Here is a 14,382-nt window from a genome sequence, read left to right as displayed (position 1 = left end):
GGTTGTTTACATCAATGTCTATAGAAACAAACTCCATTCTGAATAATTAAAATTCAAAGTGAATGAAATCATTCATACAGTCATCCTCCCACTTAACAGAGTTTTTGGAGAACTGATAGCTTACCATTTATGATGTTTCATTTCTGTCACATAATCTTCTTTTAACATATGGTTCCTGTCAGACTTTTTAAGGTGATTTTTCAGCAGAAACATTTCTTTGCTCTTTTTGATTTCTCCTCTTAGTTGCAGTATTATTCAGTTTGACTCCTGTAACATTGCTTTTTCCTTGGCAGGTATTTGGAATGGAGTTAGTTGGCTGCTTGTTTTCTCGAAACTGGAATATACGAGAGATGGCACTTAGACGTCTTTCCCATGATGTTAGTGGTGCTCTATTACTGGCTAATGGTGAAAGCACTGGAAATTCTGGAAGTAGCAATGGAACAAGTGCAGGAGCTCTGGGGGCAGCTAGTGGGTCATCTCAGACCAGTATCTCAGGAGATGTGGTGGTGGAATCCTGCTGCAGTGTGCTGTCCATGGTCTGTGCTGACCCTGTCTACAAAGTATATGTTGCTGCTTTAGTAAGTAGTTGTTTGTTGTATTCCAGTAATTTCAGTTACTTCATTTTTCAAGGGGAGGGAAAGGAAAGAGGTATACGAAGTCAGGAATCCAAGTAGTTGTTGAGCACCACTGATGACTTGACTTTTAACCATCATCTGAGAGCAAGAGTGAAATGACTTGACTCTACTGGCCAAATATAAGGAAATGCTTGCTACAGTCCTAAGAATTAACAGTAATTGAATGACTAGGTTCTTTCCAATCTCAAAGAATATGTGATTAATTCTAACAGTGAATATGTAGTAAGCTACCTATCCTTTGAACATTTCAGTGATATTTTAAATGCAATTTATATAAAACTATTTACAACTCTTAAATGTATACATATATATACAACTCTTACAAAAAAATAATTGTGTAGTTAATTTGATTTCATACGTACTGCTTTTTTCCTTTCTTTTAGAAAACGCTAAGAGCCATGCTGGTATATACTCCCTGTCATACTTTGGCAGAGAGGACCAAACTACAGCGACTTCTCAAGCCAGTTGTAGAGACAATATTAGTTAAATGTGCAGATGCCAACAGGTATGGTGTCTATGAACATCAGATTCATTTTTGGATTGTTACTGAAATGTCTTGAAGCTTCGTTAGTTGCTATTTATGTGGAACTATGAGACCACTTATAGTTGGTGGTGAAATAAAATGTGTGGGTCATATATGTAAATGTATGTCATGTTTTTGTCAAAGTCTGATTACTACCAAAAAACTTCTGGCTTGAAAGATGTAAGTTTTGAAGGCACCTGGTTTTATTTTTCCAATACTTACAGAATTTAAATGATACTTTGCTTTCATAAGGCCCTTTTTCCCCTCCCCCCTAAAATAAAGGAAGATGTTAGGTGCAGTCATGAACCATCTGTTCCATCTCAATTGACACTGCTTTGTTTGAATTCTCAAGGCTCACCTTTTAAGTAGTCAGCAAGTACCCTCAGCAGTTGGCAGTTTTGTATGTTTCCTACTTCAACAAAAGCTGTTGTACATCTGTGCCATGAAGCATTAACATTACATTTTATTTCAGTGGACTGTTAGGAGATGGCTATTCTGAGTGAATGTTCTTGACATTTCTAGCTTGAGTAGGCCTTGTCTTCCTATCCCAAGCTACCCATATCTGTTCTGCCAGACCAACAGTTTCTTCATCTGTACTGTAAACTTGATGCAGAAGTCCACTAGCTTGACTTTTGTCTCTAGGTTTAGTTTCTATGCAGCATTTCTTCTGAAACTAGAGATGCCCCAGCAAAAGTGGAATAGTCTAAAGTTAAGTGGAATAGAACTGTTCCTTGTGTTGCTGGCTTTCTGGACTTGGCCTCTTTTTGCTATAGGATAAGGTCCTATTTGGGTTTTTGTTTGTTAGTGATAGGCATTACTTTCCTGGAAGTATCCTTGTAAAAAAAAAAAAAAAAAAAAAAAAAAAAAAAAAAAAAAAATCACAACTATTGGTAGCTTACAGATAGAGGTTTATAGAAATGTTGTGGAATAAATTGATTGGACAGAGGATATAGAAATGTTGTGGAATAAATAAAACTTCTCATGCACAATTCTAAGCTAATGATTATTGAAATAAAATGATCAGAATGTTTTTTCCTTGAAAGCGTTTGCTAAAAGTGTTATTTTTTTGTTTTAATTTCTTCTAGTCGAACAAGTCAACTTTCAGTCTCAACATTATTGGAGATGTGTAAAGGCCAAGCAGGCGAGCTGGCAGTCGGGAGAGAGATCCTTAAATCTGGTAATAATAGCTCTTCATATATGATTGATCTACAGTTACAAGCAAATATACTGAAGTGTTTTAAATTTAATACTGGACTTATCCAATATCAGTATGGCAAAAAGAACAGTATTTCTCTGAGCAGTTTGGCAGGGGGAGTAATTTGGGCACACAATGTGTATTTCTGTATGATACAATCCTGACCTTTATTTAGATATTAGTTTAGATAGTGAACATACCTAATCCCTGTCTTTATCAACTTTTTTTTATAGGGTCCATTGGTATTGGTGGTGTTGATTATGTCTTAAATTGTATTCTTGGAACACAAACTGAATCTAGCAACTGGCAAGCGCTACTGGGGCGACTTTGTCTAATAGACAGACTTCTGTTGGAATTTCCTGGTGACTTTTACCCCCACATTGTCTGTGGAGATGTTTTACAGGCTGATACTGTAGTAGACAGGTACTTTCTTACATTATGAAACTATTACTCTTCATGGTTGTATTTGCAGTATTGATTTCTTAAAAAAAATATTGTAATTCCTGTAAACGAATAGTATGTATTTATAGGCAGAAGTGCGCTTACTTCATTAAGTAAATGGCTGTCTTTTTAAAAACTTCTGACCTGTGAATCAGTTTTGAAGTACCAGCACAGCAATAAATCGCCTTTCTACTGCAGAACTGATGGCTAAATACATTATCTTGAAATGTCTCTCTTAGCACTAGTTAACTAGAGCATATCAGCATATAAAACACCTTTTTTTTCTTTTTTTGTTTGTTTGTTTTGTTAGGTATAAGAAACTTCTTTCCCTCCTAACTTTCGCCTTGCAGTCAATTGACAATTCACACTCAATGGTTGGTAAACTATCGCGGAGAGTATTTTTGAGTGCAGCAAGAATGGTGGCAAGAGTGCCCCATGTTTTTGTAAAGCTGTTAGAAATGTTGAGTGTGACAAGCTCAACTCATTATGCAAGAATGCGTCGACGTCTGATGGCGATAGCAGATGAAATGGAAATTGCAGAAGCCATCCAGCTAGGCATGGAAGAAATACACTCTGGGGAATGTCAACGTGAAGACTTCTTGCCCCTACCCGTACCAGATAACTCTCCAGAAGCTACAGAAAGTAATACCCCTAACAATACTGTCCAGTTTTCAGGGAAAAGTGGGAAAGGTTTAAGTGATAAAAAAATGAGCGCCAGTCCAGAGGACATTGCTGAGACACTGGCTGGCCTTACTGTGGGCCTTCCTGTTTCATCAGTAACCACAGAGCAACCAAAGCCAGCCATTCAAACAAAAGGAAAACCCCACAGTCAGTGTTTGAACTCTTATGCCTCATCCAGTCATTCCCAGTCACTATTCCCAATGCTTCTGTCTCCTTCAAACCCATCTGTACCAGCTGGCACTGTAGCAGATGTCTCTAAACTCAGACCTCAGGGATTCGTTCCCTGTAAAATCCCCTCACTTTCTCCTCAAACACAGCGGAAACTTTCTCTCCAGTTTCAGAGAAACTGTTCTGAAAATAAAGAACCAGAGAAGCTTTCTCCAGTTTTTACTCAAGCCAGGCCATTGCCATCCAGTCACATACACAGGCCAAAGCCATCACGACCCACCCCAAGTGATGTGAACAAGCAGGGAGAAACCTTAAAAAATAGCATGACACTTGACCTGAATGGTATTTCACAGTGTGATGGCAATAGTAGTAGTAGCAGTAGCAGTGCGGTTATACCAAGTGAGGAGACGGTGTTCACACCCGTAGATGAAAGATGTCGTTTGGATGTTAATGCAGAGCTCAATTCCAGTATCGAGGACCTGCTGGAGGCATCCATGCCAACGGGTGATGGCACAGTTACGTTCAAGTCTGAAGTTGCGGTTCTTTCTCCAGAGCGGGCAGAAAACGATGATACTTACAAAGATGATGTAAATCATAATCAAAAATGCAAGGAAAAGATGGAAGCTGAAGAGGAGGAAGCTTTAGCTATTGCAATGGCAATGTCAGCGTCTCAAGATGCCCTGCCAATTATTCCCCAGCTACAGGTCGAAAATGGTGAAGATATTATAATCATTCAGCAGGATGTAAGTATACATATGGGAATTTAGCCTAGGTTCACTGACCTTATAAAGCAGTGCTGTTTATGTATTTCTGAAGCTATGTAAAACAGAAAGGTACTCAGTACACTCTCCTAGGAGTTGGAGTATAAAGTCTGCCAGTTGAGGGTGCTAACAGAACATTTCCATGGTTATTAATTAGTATAGAGAAGGTATTTGGAAGAGAAACACCATGTCATGTACCAGATGGCAAAGAAGGTAGCCTAGAAGTGGGGAAACCAGGAAATGAGAGCAAAGGTTTTAAGCAGAAGTAGAACAGTACTGAGTCTTAATGCTCCCTGACTTTGGAGGCAATTGTATAAAACCAAACCAGTGTCGGAAAGAAAGGGTGGAGATCTTGTCGGCACATCTTGAAATAGAAGATGTAATGTACCTCAGAAGTCAGAAAAAAAATATTTTTTTGCAAATAGATAAAAGCACAAGAAATAAGAACAGAGAAAGGAGTATTTTATTTGTGATCCTTTGCATAGGGTAACATGTGAAGCATAGAAAACAACATGATTTTAATGTGTTTAATATAGGTGCTAACTAAAACCTTAACAACGTGTGAGATTAGGAAAAGAAAAAAGTCTTGTTCCTCTTTGTGTCCTTAAATCTTGCCTTTCACCTTCAGGTAGTAATACAGAGGAGGCTCTGTGTTCTTACATATAGTAGGAGTATGTGGATTACAAAATACACTGATGTTTGGTCTCACCTGGAAAATGTATAATGTGCAGTATAAAGAACTGTAAGGGAGAGAAGAGACATATAAGCTTGGATATTTTGTAACCTTCCAGAATGTCTTCATTTTAGATGCGTGCCAGTAAGTATGGAATTGACTTGGAATTTAATTTGCAGACACCAGAAACCCTGCCTGGACATACCAAAGCAAAACACCATTACAGAGAAGATGCAGAATGGCTTAAAGGTCAGCAGATCGGTCTTGGAGCCTTTTCTTCCTGTTACCAAGCTCAAGATGTAGGAACGGGGACATTAATGGCTGTAAAACAGGTAAATACTTCAAATACTTCACTTTCTTGAATATATTGTGCTTGTTGTATATTTCTTTGGAATAGCAAATATAAAAGCTCTCTGCTTTCACACACTTCTTGTATTCCTTGCTTCCTCTGCTCCCTGTCATGTGTTCTCACAAAACACATAATAAAAAGTCTTTACGTGCATGGTATTAGCTTAATATTTTCAGGTTTTTTCACCTATATGCTCATTTTCCTTCACAGTTCAAGTGCATTTTTTTCTATAACCAGGTTCATAATTCAGTGACAGAGTTAGGAATGGAGTCCAGATAACATGATTCCAAATTAATGCCCTATTTGCAAGGTAGCTATTAAAAGTAGTTTCCCCATACCTGTCAAGACTTTTTTTTTTCCTAAAACAGTTTAAGCAGAGGAAATGTAGTTTAATGCTGACTTTCTCTGATCCAGCAGCCAACTTTGAGGCAAGTATTTTTAGCATTTAAATCAACAGATAACGTAGTGTGACTGAGAAAAGAGGCCTAAATGCACACGCTTCACTCAATATTTTTTTTTTCAAGGTTCCAGATGTGATTACATCTTTTACATGTTGTGGTGCCATAGGCCTGAATCAGTGATACCAACATAGGGAGAATCTTAGTCCTAACATTTTCTTATTAATTCTAGAATTACCTTACACCTGTTAGTTGAGGCTGCTTCTGCAGAGTTGATTCTCATGCCCAAGTAAAATTCTCTGCAGCATACCGTTATTTCAGACTTAGTATGGATCAGAGCTGGAATTGGCTCCAGTTCCATTAAATTACTTCTGATCTGCTCCTTCCCCATGCTCCTGCAACTGAATTTCTGGGATAAGTGGTTTAGTTATAAAACAGGTGGTATGGTTAAACTGGTAAAAGCCTTATCAATAACAATGCTGTCAGAATCCTGTTTGAGGCCTTATCTTTCCTCCTTTTCTTCAACATCTGGAAAAAAAAAATTCCTGCTTTAAGCAGAGGAGAGTCAAGAAGGAAGTTTCCTCACTCCATGCTTGAAGAGATTTTTTTATTGGTATTTCCCCTGAAGGTCACTCTTAACTTTCTATGATTAACTCACATAGAGATACATTCTCAACCAAAGGGGCTTGAGATAAAAGAATACTTGCTATTTCCAGCAAGGGTGGAAAACCATGCATTCTTGTTACACTACTGAAGCAGGTGGTACAGGACTGATTATTATGTCAGGTAATTCTAAATACAATATTTCAAAACAGGTAACATATGTCAGGAACACATCATCTGAGCAAGAAGAGGTAGTTGAAGCGCTGAGAGAAGAAATAAGGATGATGAGTCATCTGAACCATCCTAACATTATTCGAATGCTGGGTGCTACATGTGAGAAGAGCAACTATAACCTCTTTATTGAATGGATGGCAGGTAAACAACTACTATGCCAAAGAAAATTGAAATATCAGTTGAGTCTTGAACTAAGTACTTTCATACTGCACCTTGCATCGCTTCGGTTTGCAAATTCATGTTTTCATTGCTGTTGGTATCCAGTATAAACGTCTACTTACAGAACAGTTTAAGTGGTTGTAGCAAAATTCTTACTGGTGCATACTTTTTTTGATGTGGAATGTTCCATACCTAATCTGTCATAAAATTAAAGCAATTGGAAGCCCCGAACAAAAATTCGGGTTTTTTTTCTCAATTTCTGAATCTAAAGGAGGGGTTAGAAATTTTGAGAGACAGGCACTTCACCTGGAAGTACATCAAACAGTTACATTTTCAGTGTACCTGCAGCTAAGTTATATTTAGTAACTTTCCTAGAAAATTTGGAATACCTGTCATTTGTTTTTGTCTCACGCATTTTCATAAAAATTGTGTGAGGTGACATGCAAAGGCATTTTAGACCTTAAAGTAAATTTCTAATAATAGGTAGTAAGCAGGATGCTTTGGGAAAAACTTGTTCAAATTTCAAATGTATTTTAAGTGCTAATTTAGTGAAATTTCTCATTATTGTATAGAGCAGGGACAAGAAAATATGTATCTTTTTGTTAAGAAGGAGCTTTATTGATTTTTATGAATGGGATTATATATTGTTGTTGTCCACTTACCAAGACTAGATTTGGATACATCCTCAGTCTTCAGAAAAGACAGCTTTGTACCTTGACTTAAGTTCTTTGGCAGAAACCACTTAGCAATACCAGAGTGCTAACAAGCAAAGCCCAAGTATGTGTTACTACAAGAAGTAGTGCAGAAAATATTTTCTCGAAACTAAGAGTACTTAACTTTTTAAAGAACATTTTTTCCAAGATAATACTATTCAAATAAGTAAATGTCAGGATTTGTCTTTACCTCATTCAAGCCAAAGTTAGATTAGTATAGTTTGACAGACACAATGGAAATCCAAAATCTTGAGGCTCTATATACCAATTTTGGAAAACAGAGGAAGATACTGCTTTTCCTTGTTTGCTCATTGCTTGTATATATTGGTACTTGGGTGGTAACAAAAGTAAATTAAGATCCTTAAAGGGAACACTTCCTGGAAACTGCACCTGTCTATTGCCCCAAAGAAAGCTAGTGTTCTGCAGCATAAATGTAAATGCAAAATGTGAATAAATGTGTAAGTTTTTACTAGCAAGAGTACTTTCTTTGTACACAAAAGGATTTGTACATTCTTTTAAGGAAGTATGAAACCATTAGGAAGCATGAAGACTTAAGTCTTTAATGTATACAGTTCCAGGTAGAAAGTAATGAAGTAACCAAGTTTATTACCTTTTGCCTGTGAAACTTTTGTTTTGGTTTTTTTTTGGCAGGGGAGAAATGTACTTACAAATTAGGAACACCAATACCAAGTTCCAATTTTAGTGGGCAGTGTTGCATTCTACTAGTACAAAATATAAGTGTTTATACAATGTATTTTTTTATCTTCTAGGGGGTTCAGTTGCTCATTTGTTAAGTAAATATGGAGCCTTCAAAGAATCTGTTATTATTAATTACATAGAACAACTGTTACGTGGCCTTTCTTACCTCCATGAGAATCAGATAATCCATAGAGATGTTAAAGGTGAGAATTACTTAGAATATCTTTTAAGAAAGAATATTCAGAAAGCAGCATCTATTTTGGCTTGAGACCTATTGCTTCTTTCAGACACCATCTCAAGAGTGGTATTTCTGTTGGGCTTGTCTGATCATTCTTAAGAACCTTTAGTTGCTAAAATTAATCAGAACGTTCATAGCATGCTTGGGGATATTTGCTACCCATGCCAATAGTTTAGAAAAATTGTTTTTGTCAATTTATTCAAAATATGAAGTTGCCATATAGTTTTAAAGATTGCTAGTTAATTTAATGTAGATGTTTACACTGAATTGATGCTAAAATCTGTGAACAAGCCAAGATAGAGGTCAGGTTTCTAGTATATAGGAATACTGTGATGAGTTTTCTTCCTTCATCCTAATTGAACATAAATATAGTTGTACTGTGTTTGGGGAATATGTGGACTTTATTGGGGAATACCTGTCTTAATGAACTTTTCCCTTTAATGTCACTATAGCTGTCCATGAACTGGAGAGATATCCATATAAGTAGCAGCATAGTAATGACAAATATTTGTCTTTAATAGTCATCTTAAAATAGGAAAACTTCGATTGCTCTGTAATTCTCTCTAAGACAATTCAAAGTTGCTTAAGGCTGAAGTAAGTTTAAATTTCATAGGGAGCTGCAGGCAATGAAAACCTCCAGGGTTTTAGGTCACTGTTTCCTTTCATTATTCCATATCCAGGCGTTGTTCCAGAATCCTGTGTTTGCCCTACTTTGAAAGTTTGATTGCTTCTCTAAATCTCTGACAGCCCCAAGCTGTGTGCAGTATCATTCAGGCATAACAGAAAAGTGACATTAGTAGACAGTGTCCTTGATTTTATTTCCATGATATTGGGGGTGGGGAATGTCAGCCTATTTATAGTTCTGAAATGTTCACCCTTTTGCCTTTAATAGAAAGCCAACTAGCAGTATTTTTATTGTGCTGTTGACAGGTGCCAATTTGCTAATTGACAGCACAGGTCATAGATTAAGAATTGCTGATTTTGGAGCTGCAGCCAGGTTGGCATCAAAAGGAACTGGTGCTGGGGAGTTTCAGGGACAGTTGTTGGGAACTATTGCATTTATGGCACCAGAGGTAAGAAACCAGTTTGGGAAGTTACTTCCAAAAGTTTGTTTGCACTCTTTAAGCTAATTCTAAATAACAGAAAATTGCTGTAAATGCTTCAAACATGTTTTAAATGTGCTTTTTATAAAGAATAGGAATGATTCCGACATGATGACACTTATTTCTCTCTGTCGAAGTTGTTTTAAGTAGTTTGTTACAAGATGTACTTATCATGAATATTGTTATGAGAACCCAAATGACCATTTGGTCAGAAGCTAACTTGTCTTTGTCCCTTATCAGGCATTTTATTTACTAGCTCTCTACAGCTGTGTAAATCTTGTGCCATTTACATCACTGATCACATTCTCAACCTGAAACGTTAATCAGAATGCACTTGGTTAATAATATTTTTTTGCATCTAAAGTATTTACAGTTAAGAGACGCTGAAGCAGATAATCTAAGCTTTGGTCTGTTTGTCTGTCCAGGTTCTGAGAGGTCAGCAGTATGGTAGGAGCTGTGATGTGTGGAGCGTTGGCTGTGTTGTTATAGAAATGGCTTGTGCTAAACCTCCCTGGAATGCAGAGAAACACTCCAATCATCTTGCTCTGATATTTAAGGTGAGGTATTTTGTTGCTGCCATCATGCCGCAAGAGGTGCTGCCTAATTTCATATACAGTAATGTGAATTTTAGAAAAGTATACTAGTAGGGGTTGTTCCAGTAGCTCTTCTTAATACTGGAGCTGTTAGTACAAAATCAATACTGATACCAACATAATTATACTTGCTTGTTCAAAAAAAAAAAAAAAGGCTTCCAACACAATAATATGCAGGAAAAGCCCTGTTGTAAGATATAAAACCGTAGTGTAACAGGCTAAAAAAATAACTGGGGATGAGTTGACCTTGACTCTAGACAGCACACGAGGATTTGAACTCTTTCTTACAATCCTGTAAAATACAGGAGAAAAAGGAGTTTTTCCACCATAAAACATGTATGTATGTATTCATACTTCATAGTGGGGAATGTCCTTCGGTAAAAACCTGATGTTCCACGTTCAGATTTTGCTGAAAGATTTTTACTATTATGCCACGCTCTGTATGAATGTTGCTGCTCCCTTTTCTAGTCATCCATGTTGGCATTCATGTTTCTACAGTTCATCTCCTGACTGATTTGAATAAGGTATGACTGTAGAAAATACTGCTGCAAGTGGAGAAGGGGATTATTAGCATTTTCACTAGCATGGGTGAAGAAAGTGTTCCCACAAAACAGAACTAGCACAGCAGTATTGAGATGTATTCTAATTAAGTACATATCACTGTGATAGGAGTTTGTAATTGTCTTGTGTCTGTGTGAATCTGGTGGTGCCTCTCAATCGCCTTGCTTAACTTAATTAACCAAAATTAATTTGGTTGCGAGTGATCTGCGTCCTGGGGTGGTAGCAGAAATGTGGTAAAGGCAGTGCAAGAGAACATACCCAGCTTAATGTATCATAATGTAACATTGCTCAGCTTAATAAATCTCCATGTTGGCTTAGGCCAGTTGACAGTGGTAGCAACTAGTAAAGAATATCCATATGTATAGCATGAGAGCTTTTCTTATGGCCTGCTCAGCAGATGGTCGCTGCAGAATCTTGCTGTGAGAAGAAAATTTAGAGAAAAAGTGAGAGAGGCAGACTGTGAAAGGCAGTAGGCATAAGGGCAAGTTAAGATCCATTTTATAAAATGGAAGCAGTAATGTAATCTTGAAACTGCCGTAGGAAATATGCTAAGTGGAGCAAAAACTCATAAATATAACTTGTTAGCCAAAAATGATCAGCTTGTGGAAGGCTTTTGGAGTAGGAAAGGGGGCTTAAGAATTTACTGGCCTCTAAAATTTTTTTTCCCTTTGTTCAGATTGCTAGTGCAACTACTGCTCCATCAATCCCAACGCATCTGTCTCCTGGCTTGAAAGACGTGACTCTTCGGTGTTTGGAACTTCAACCTCAGGACAGACCCCCATCAAGGGAACTGCTGAAACACCCAGTCTTCCGTACTACATGGTAGCTACTTATGTATAAGGCTAATATACTGAAGAAGATGCTACTGAATATACAATAACTGTCCTGCAGTGCAGTTAAGCACAGCAATTATATTCTGCTGGCCTTAATGACAGATACATCAAGGACTTAAGGCAAGTGGAGGACCCTACCTAAGTATGTGATTGACAAATCGAGATCTTTACCTAAGCTTAGTATGCAACGTTTCAGAACTTGTGCAGAGATTTGTAAACTGTGCCTTTTCAAACATCTGGCTCTATGTGAACACAAAAGCATTTGTCCTTAAATCGGCATGATTATTTAGCAGATAAATGATTTTTATTTTATTTGGAGCACTTTTTCAGCAATGTTAGGAGCTGAGGGGCTCAAGATCTTTTTTGATATAGCAATCAGTTCCAGTTCACGACATGTAGATGTAAGCAGAGTTCTGCAATAAATCAGTTTTCAGGACTAGTAAAAGGAAGTTCTGTATCTGTTCCTTTTAAGCACACAAAGTTCTCTGAGTAACAAATCCAAACATTAATGAATACTTCATAAAAAAGACTTTTTGCCTTCCTTAAAGTAAGAGCAGGCAGTTATGGTTCACTGTGCGTTTACTGCTGGCCATGTAATTTCTTTTGAAATTAAAAGTTTGCTTTCATTGTTTTGTTAGTGTTTGTTTGTTGTTTTTTTTTAACTTTGAGGGAAAGGGGATCTTTTAAAATAGTCTTTAGAAAAAGATGCAAGCTGTGTCATGAAATATCTTGCTGACACAAGATTTTTTTTAAAACAGATTTGCTGGAAATCTGGAAAAAATAAAATGCTGCCTTCAACAAGGCAGTGTTGAAGGCTCTGATAGTATAGGTTATTTAAAAGATAAACCAGGAAAAACAAGATTGTTCTGCATAAAACAACCTAGTCTGAATCATCCTAAATTGTTGAGCCTTCTTTTCATATAGCATTTTCTTCTGGCAAATCATGTAGAGAGGTTTCATGTCAAAGGCTCGAAACCAAGCTCCCATTAAATTTTTGGGGAGACTGACCTGTACTTAGTGGGAGCACGTGCCAACTATGAGAAAATCTCATCCTTTGTGTAACAAAACTGAGGTCATGTTCTCTACTGATAACTAAGTTTTACCTGCTGTTTTCCTTCTGCCATACATCATCGATTTACTGTAGCCATTTAGTGATAATATTATTTGAAAATGTTAAAAATATTACCATAAGAAAGGTATTTATTTTAACAAGAAACAAACTTGGACTTGAAAAGCAAGATAAAGTAAAATGTGAAGTAAAGCTTCACCTGTAGTGCAAAACTTGTGGTTTTTTAGCAGGTGTGTGTGTTTTTTTAAAAAAACATGTTTTTAAAATTATTTTAAAGGCAGGTTTTTAGATTCTGATGCATGTAATCCTGAAGGAAAATGGCAGCTTTTCTTTTGCTTTTTTAAAAGGGGGATCTTTTTAAATCGAATATTGATTGTGTTTAATCTTTTTGGAAAATAAATACTGTTTGTGTTTTAACTCTTCAGAAGCCAGTTGGATTGTTGGACTGAAATAGAATTGGTTATTTTCAAAGACTCAGGACAAACTAAATAAGCTATAGTACCTTAAAAATATACAATACAAATTGGAATTAAAACATCTTAAAGATAAGTTTACAGGAATGATAGTGCTCATACTAATAAAAAAAGCAGTGTCATTAGTTGTGAATGTTTCTTTTGGAAATTTTACATTCCTTTGTTTTGGAAGATTGGCAGACTTTGAAGAGTTAAAAAGATAATACCGAAATGTGAAGTTTGGTAGCTCTGTTTTGTATTTTGTACTTGACTCTTTTTTTTTTTTTTTGACCACTTTAGAATTTCTCATTCTAATAAGATTGTTTCCAAGTCTTTCTTATGTGCAAGCTTTAAAGGATGCACTCTTGCCAATTCATGTACTGGAAGATCAGTTGTCAGATTAATACTGTTTCTGGCAGAAATGTAAACTGTATAAACTGATGAACCTCAGCTAATCAGTATTACTTTGTAGATCACCATGCCTACCACATTTCAAACTCAAACTGCCTCTAGGTGTCCAAATGCATTTGTTTGAGTTTGTTTGTGTTTCCCTTGGCTTGCTGGTAATTGTGGTGTTTTTAAAATGCAGATGTGATGTAATATTCTTATTTTCTTTGGATCAAAGCTGGACTGAAAATTGTATTGTGTAATTATTTTTTTGTGTTCTTAATGTTATTTGGTACTTAAGTTGTAAATAATGTCTACTGCTGTTTATTCCAGTTTCTACTACCTCAGGTGTCCTATAGAGTTTCTTCTACCAAAGTTCACTTTCACAATGAAATTATATTTGCTATGTGACTGATTCCTAAGACTTCCAGGGCTTAAGGGCTAACTTCTATTAGCACCTTACTGTGCAAGCAAATTTTACAGAAATCTCTGGGTTAAGAAATTTGGCTTCATTGTATCCTTTGTTATTTTAAATATATCAAGATATTTTAATTAAAAGTTTTTACCCCATTGAACCAATTTTATATAGTATAATTTGTACGTATTTTGGTGGTTTGTCTTTATAGTAAATAAAAGTTTTTGAACAAATAGTGTCCTTTGCTTTTGTTATGTAAACACATTCATTTACTGCGTATAAACAGTGAAGTGTACCAGAAATACTTTATTCACAATTTCCGATGCAACATTCAATATATGAAGCAGTTTCTAATATTAAATGACACACATGAATGGGTATTGGCTGATAGACTTATATCTTGGGTGTATCCATAAAGAGTGCTTAGCTAAAGGGCAGCAACAAACGCTATTTTTTTTTTTTTAATTACTAATAAAGGTAGGAACTTCCCTTACAATAA

At 36.4% G+C, this 14,382-nt stretch overlaps 1 protein-coding gene across 2 annotated transcripts in view; it reads left to right on the top strand.

The window, feature by feature from the left end:
* MAP3K1 (mitogen-activated protein kinase kinase kinase 1) overlaps nucleotides 1-14,116 on the top strand; it is a 60,240-nt gene extending 46,124 nt beyond the window's left edge. For both annotated transcript variants that reach the window (XM_055790618.1, XM_055790616.1), the window contains exons 10-20: nucleotides 294-578; nucleotides 1,019-1,140; nucleotides 2,244-2,335; nucleotides 2,587-2,776; nucleotides 3,105-4,386; nucleotides 5,257-5,409; nucleotides 6,640-6,802; nucleotides 8,304-8,435; nucleotides 9,401-9,543; nucleotides 9,999-10,130; nucleotides 11,404-14,116. In XM_055790618.1, coding sequence (XP_055646593.1) covers nucleotides 294-578; nucleotides 1,019-1,140; nucleotides 2,244-2,335; nucleotides 2,587-2,776; nucleotides 3,105-4,386; nucleotides 5,257-5,409; nucleotides 6,640-6,802; nucleotides 8,304-8,435; nucleotides 9,401-9,543; nucleotides 9,999-10,130; nucleotides 11,404-11,553 — 2,844 coding nt within the window. In that variant the 3' untranslated portion in view covers nucleotides 11,554-14,116. The remainder of the gene's footprint in view (nucleotides 1-293; nucleotides 579-1,018; nucleotides 1,141-2,243; nucleotides 2,336-2,586; nucleotides 2,777-3,104; nucleotides 4,387-5,256; nucleotides 5,410-6,639; nucleotides 6,803-8,303; nucleotides 8,436-9,400; nucleotides 9,544-9,998; nucleotides 10,131-11,403) is intronic.
* Nucleotides 14,117-14,382: the final 266 nt, after the last annotated feature.

The sequence above is a fragment of the Falco peregrinus genome, chromosome Z (genome assembly GCF_023634155.1).
Source record: "Falco peregrinus isolate bFalPer1 chromosome Z, bFalPer1.pri, whole genome shotgun sequence".
Taxonomy (NCBI): Eukaryota; Metazoa; Chordata; class Aves; order Falconiformes; family Falconidae; genus Falco; species Falco peregrinus.
Note: the sequence above shows the minus strand (reverse complement) of the source record. Positions and strands in the feature narration are given on the sequence as shown.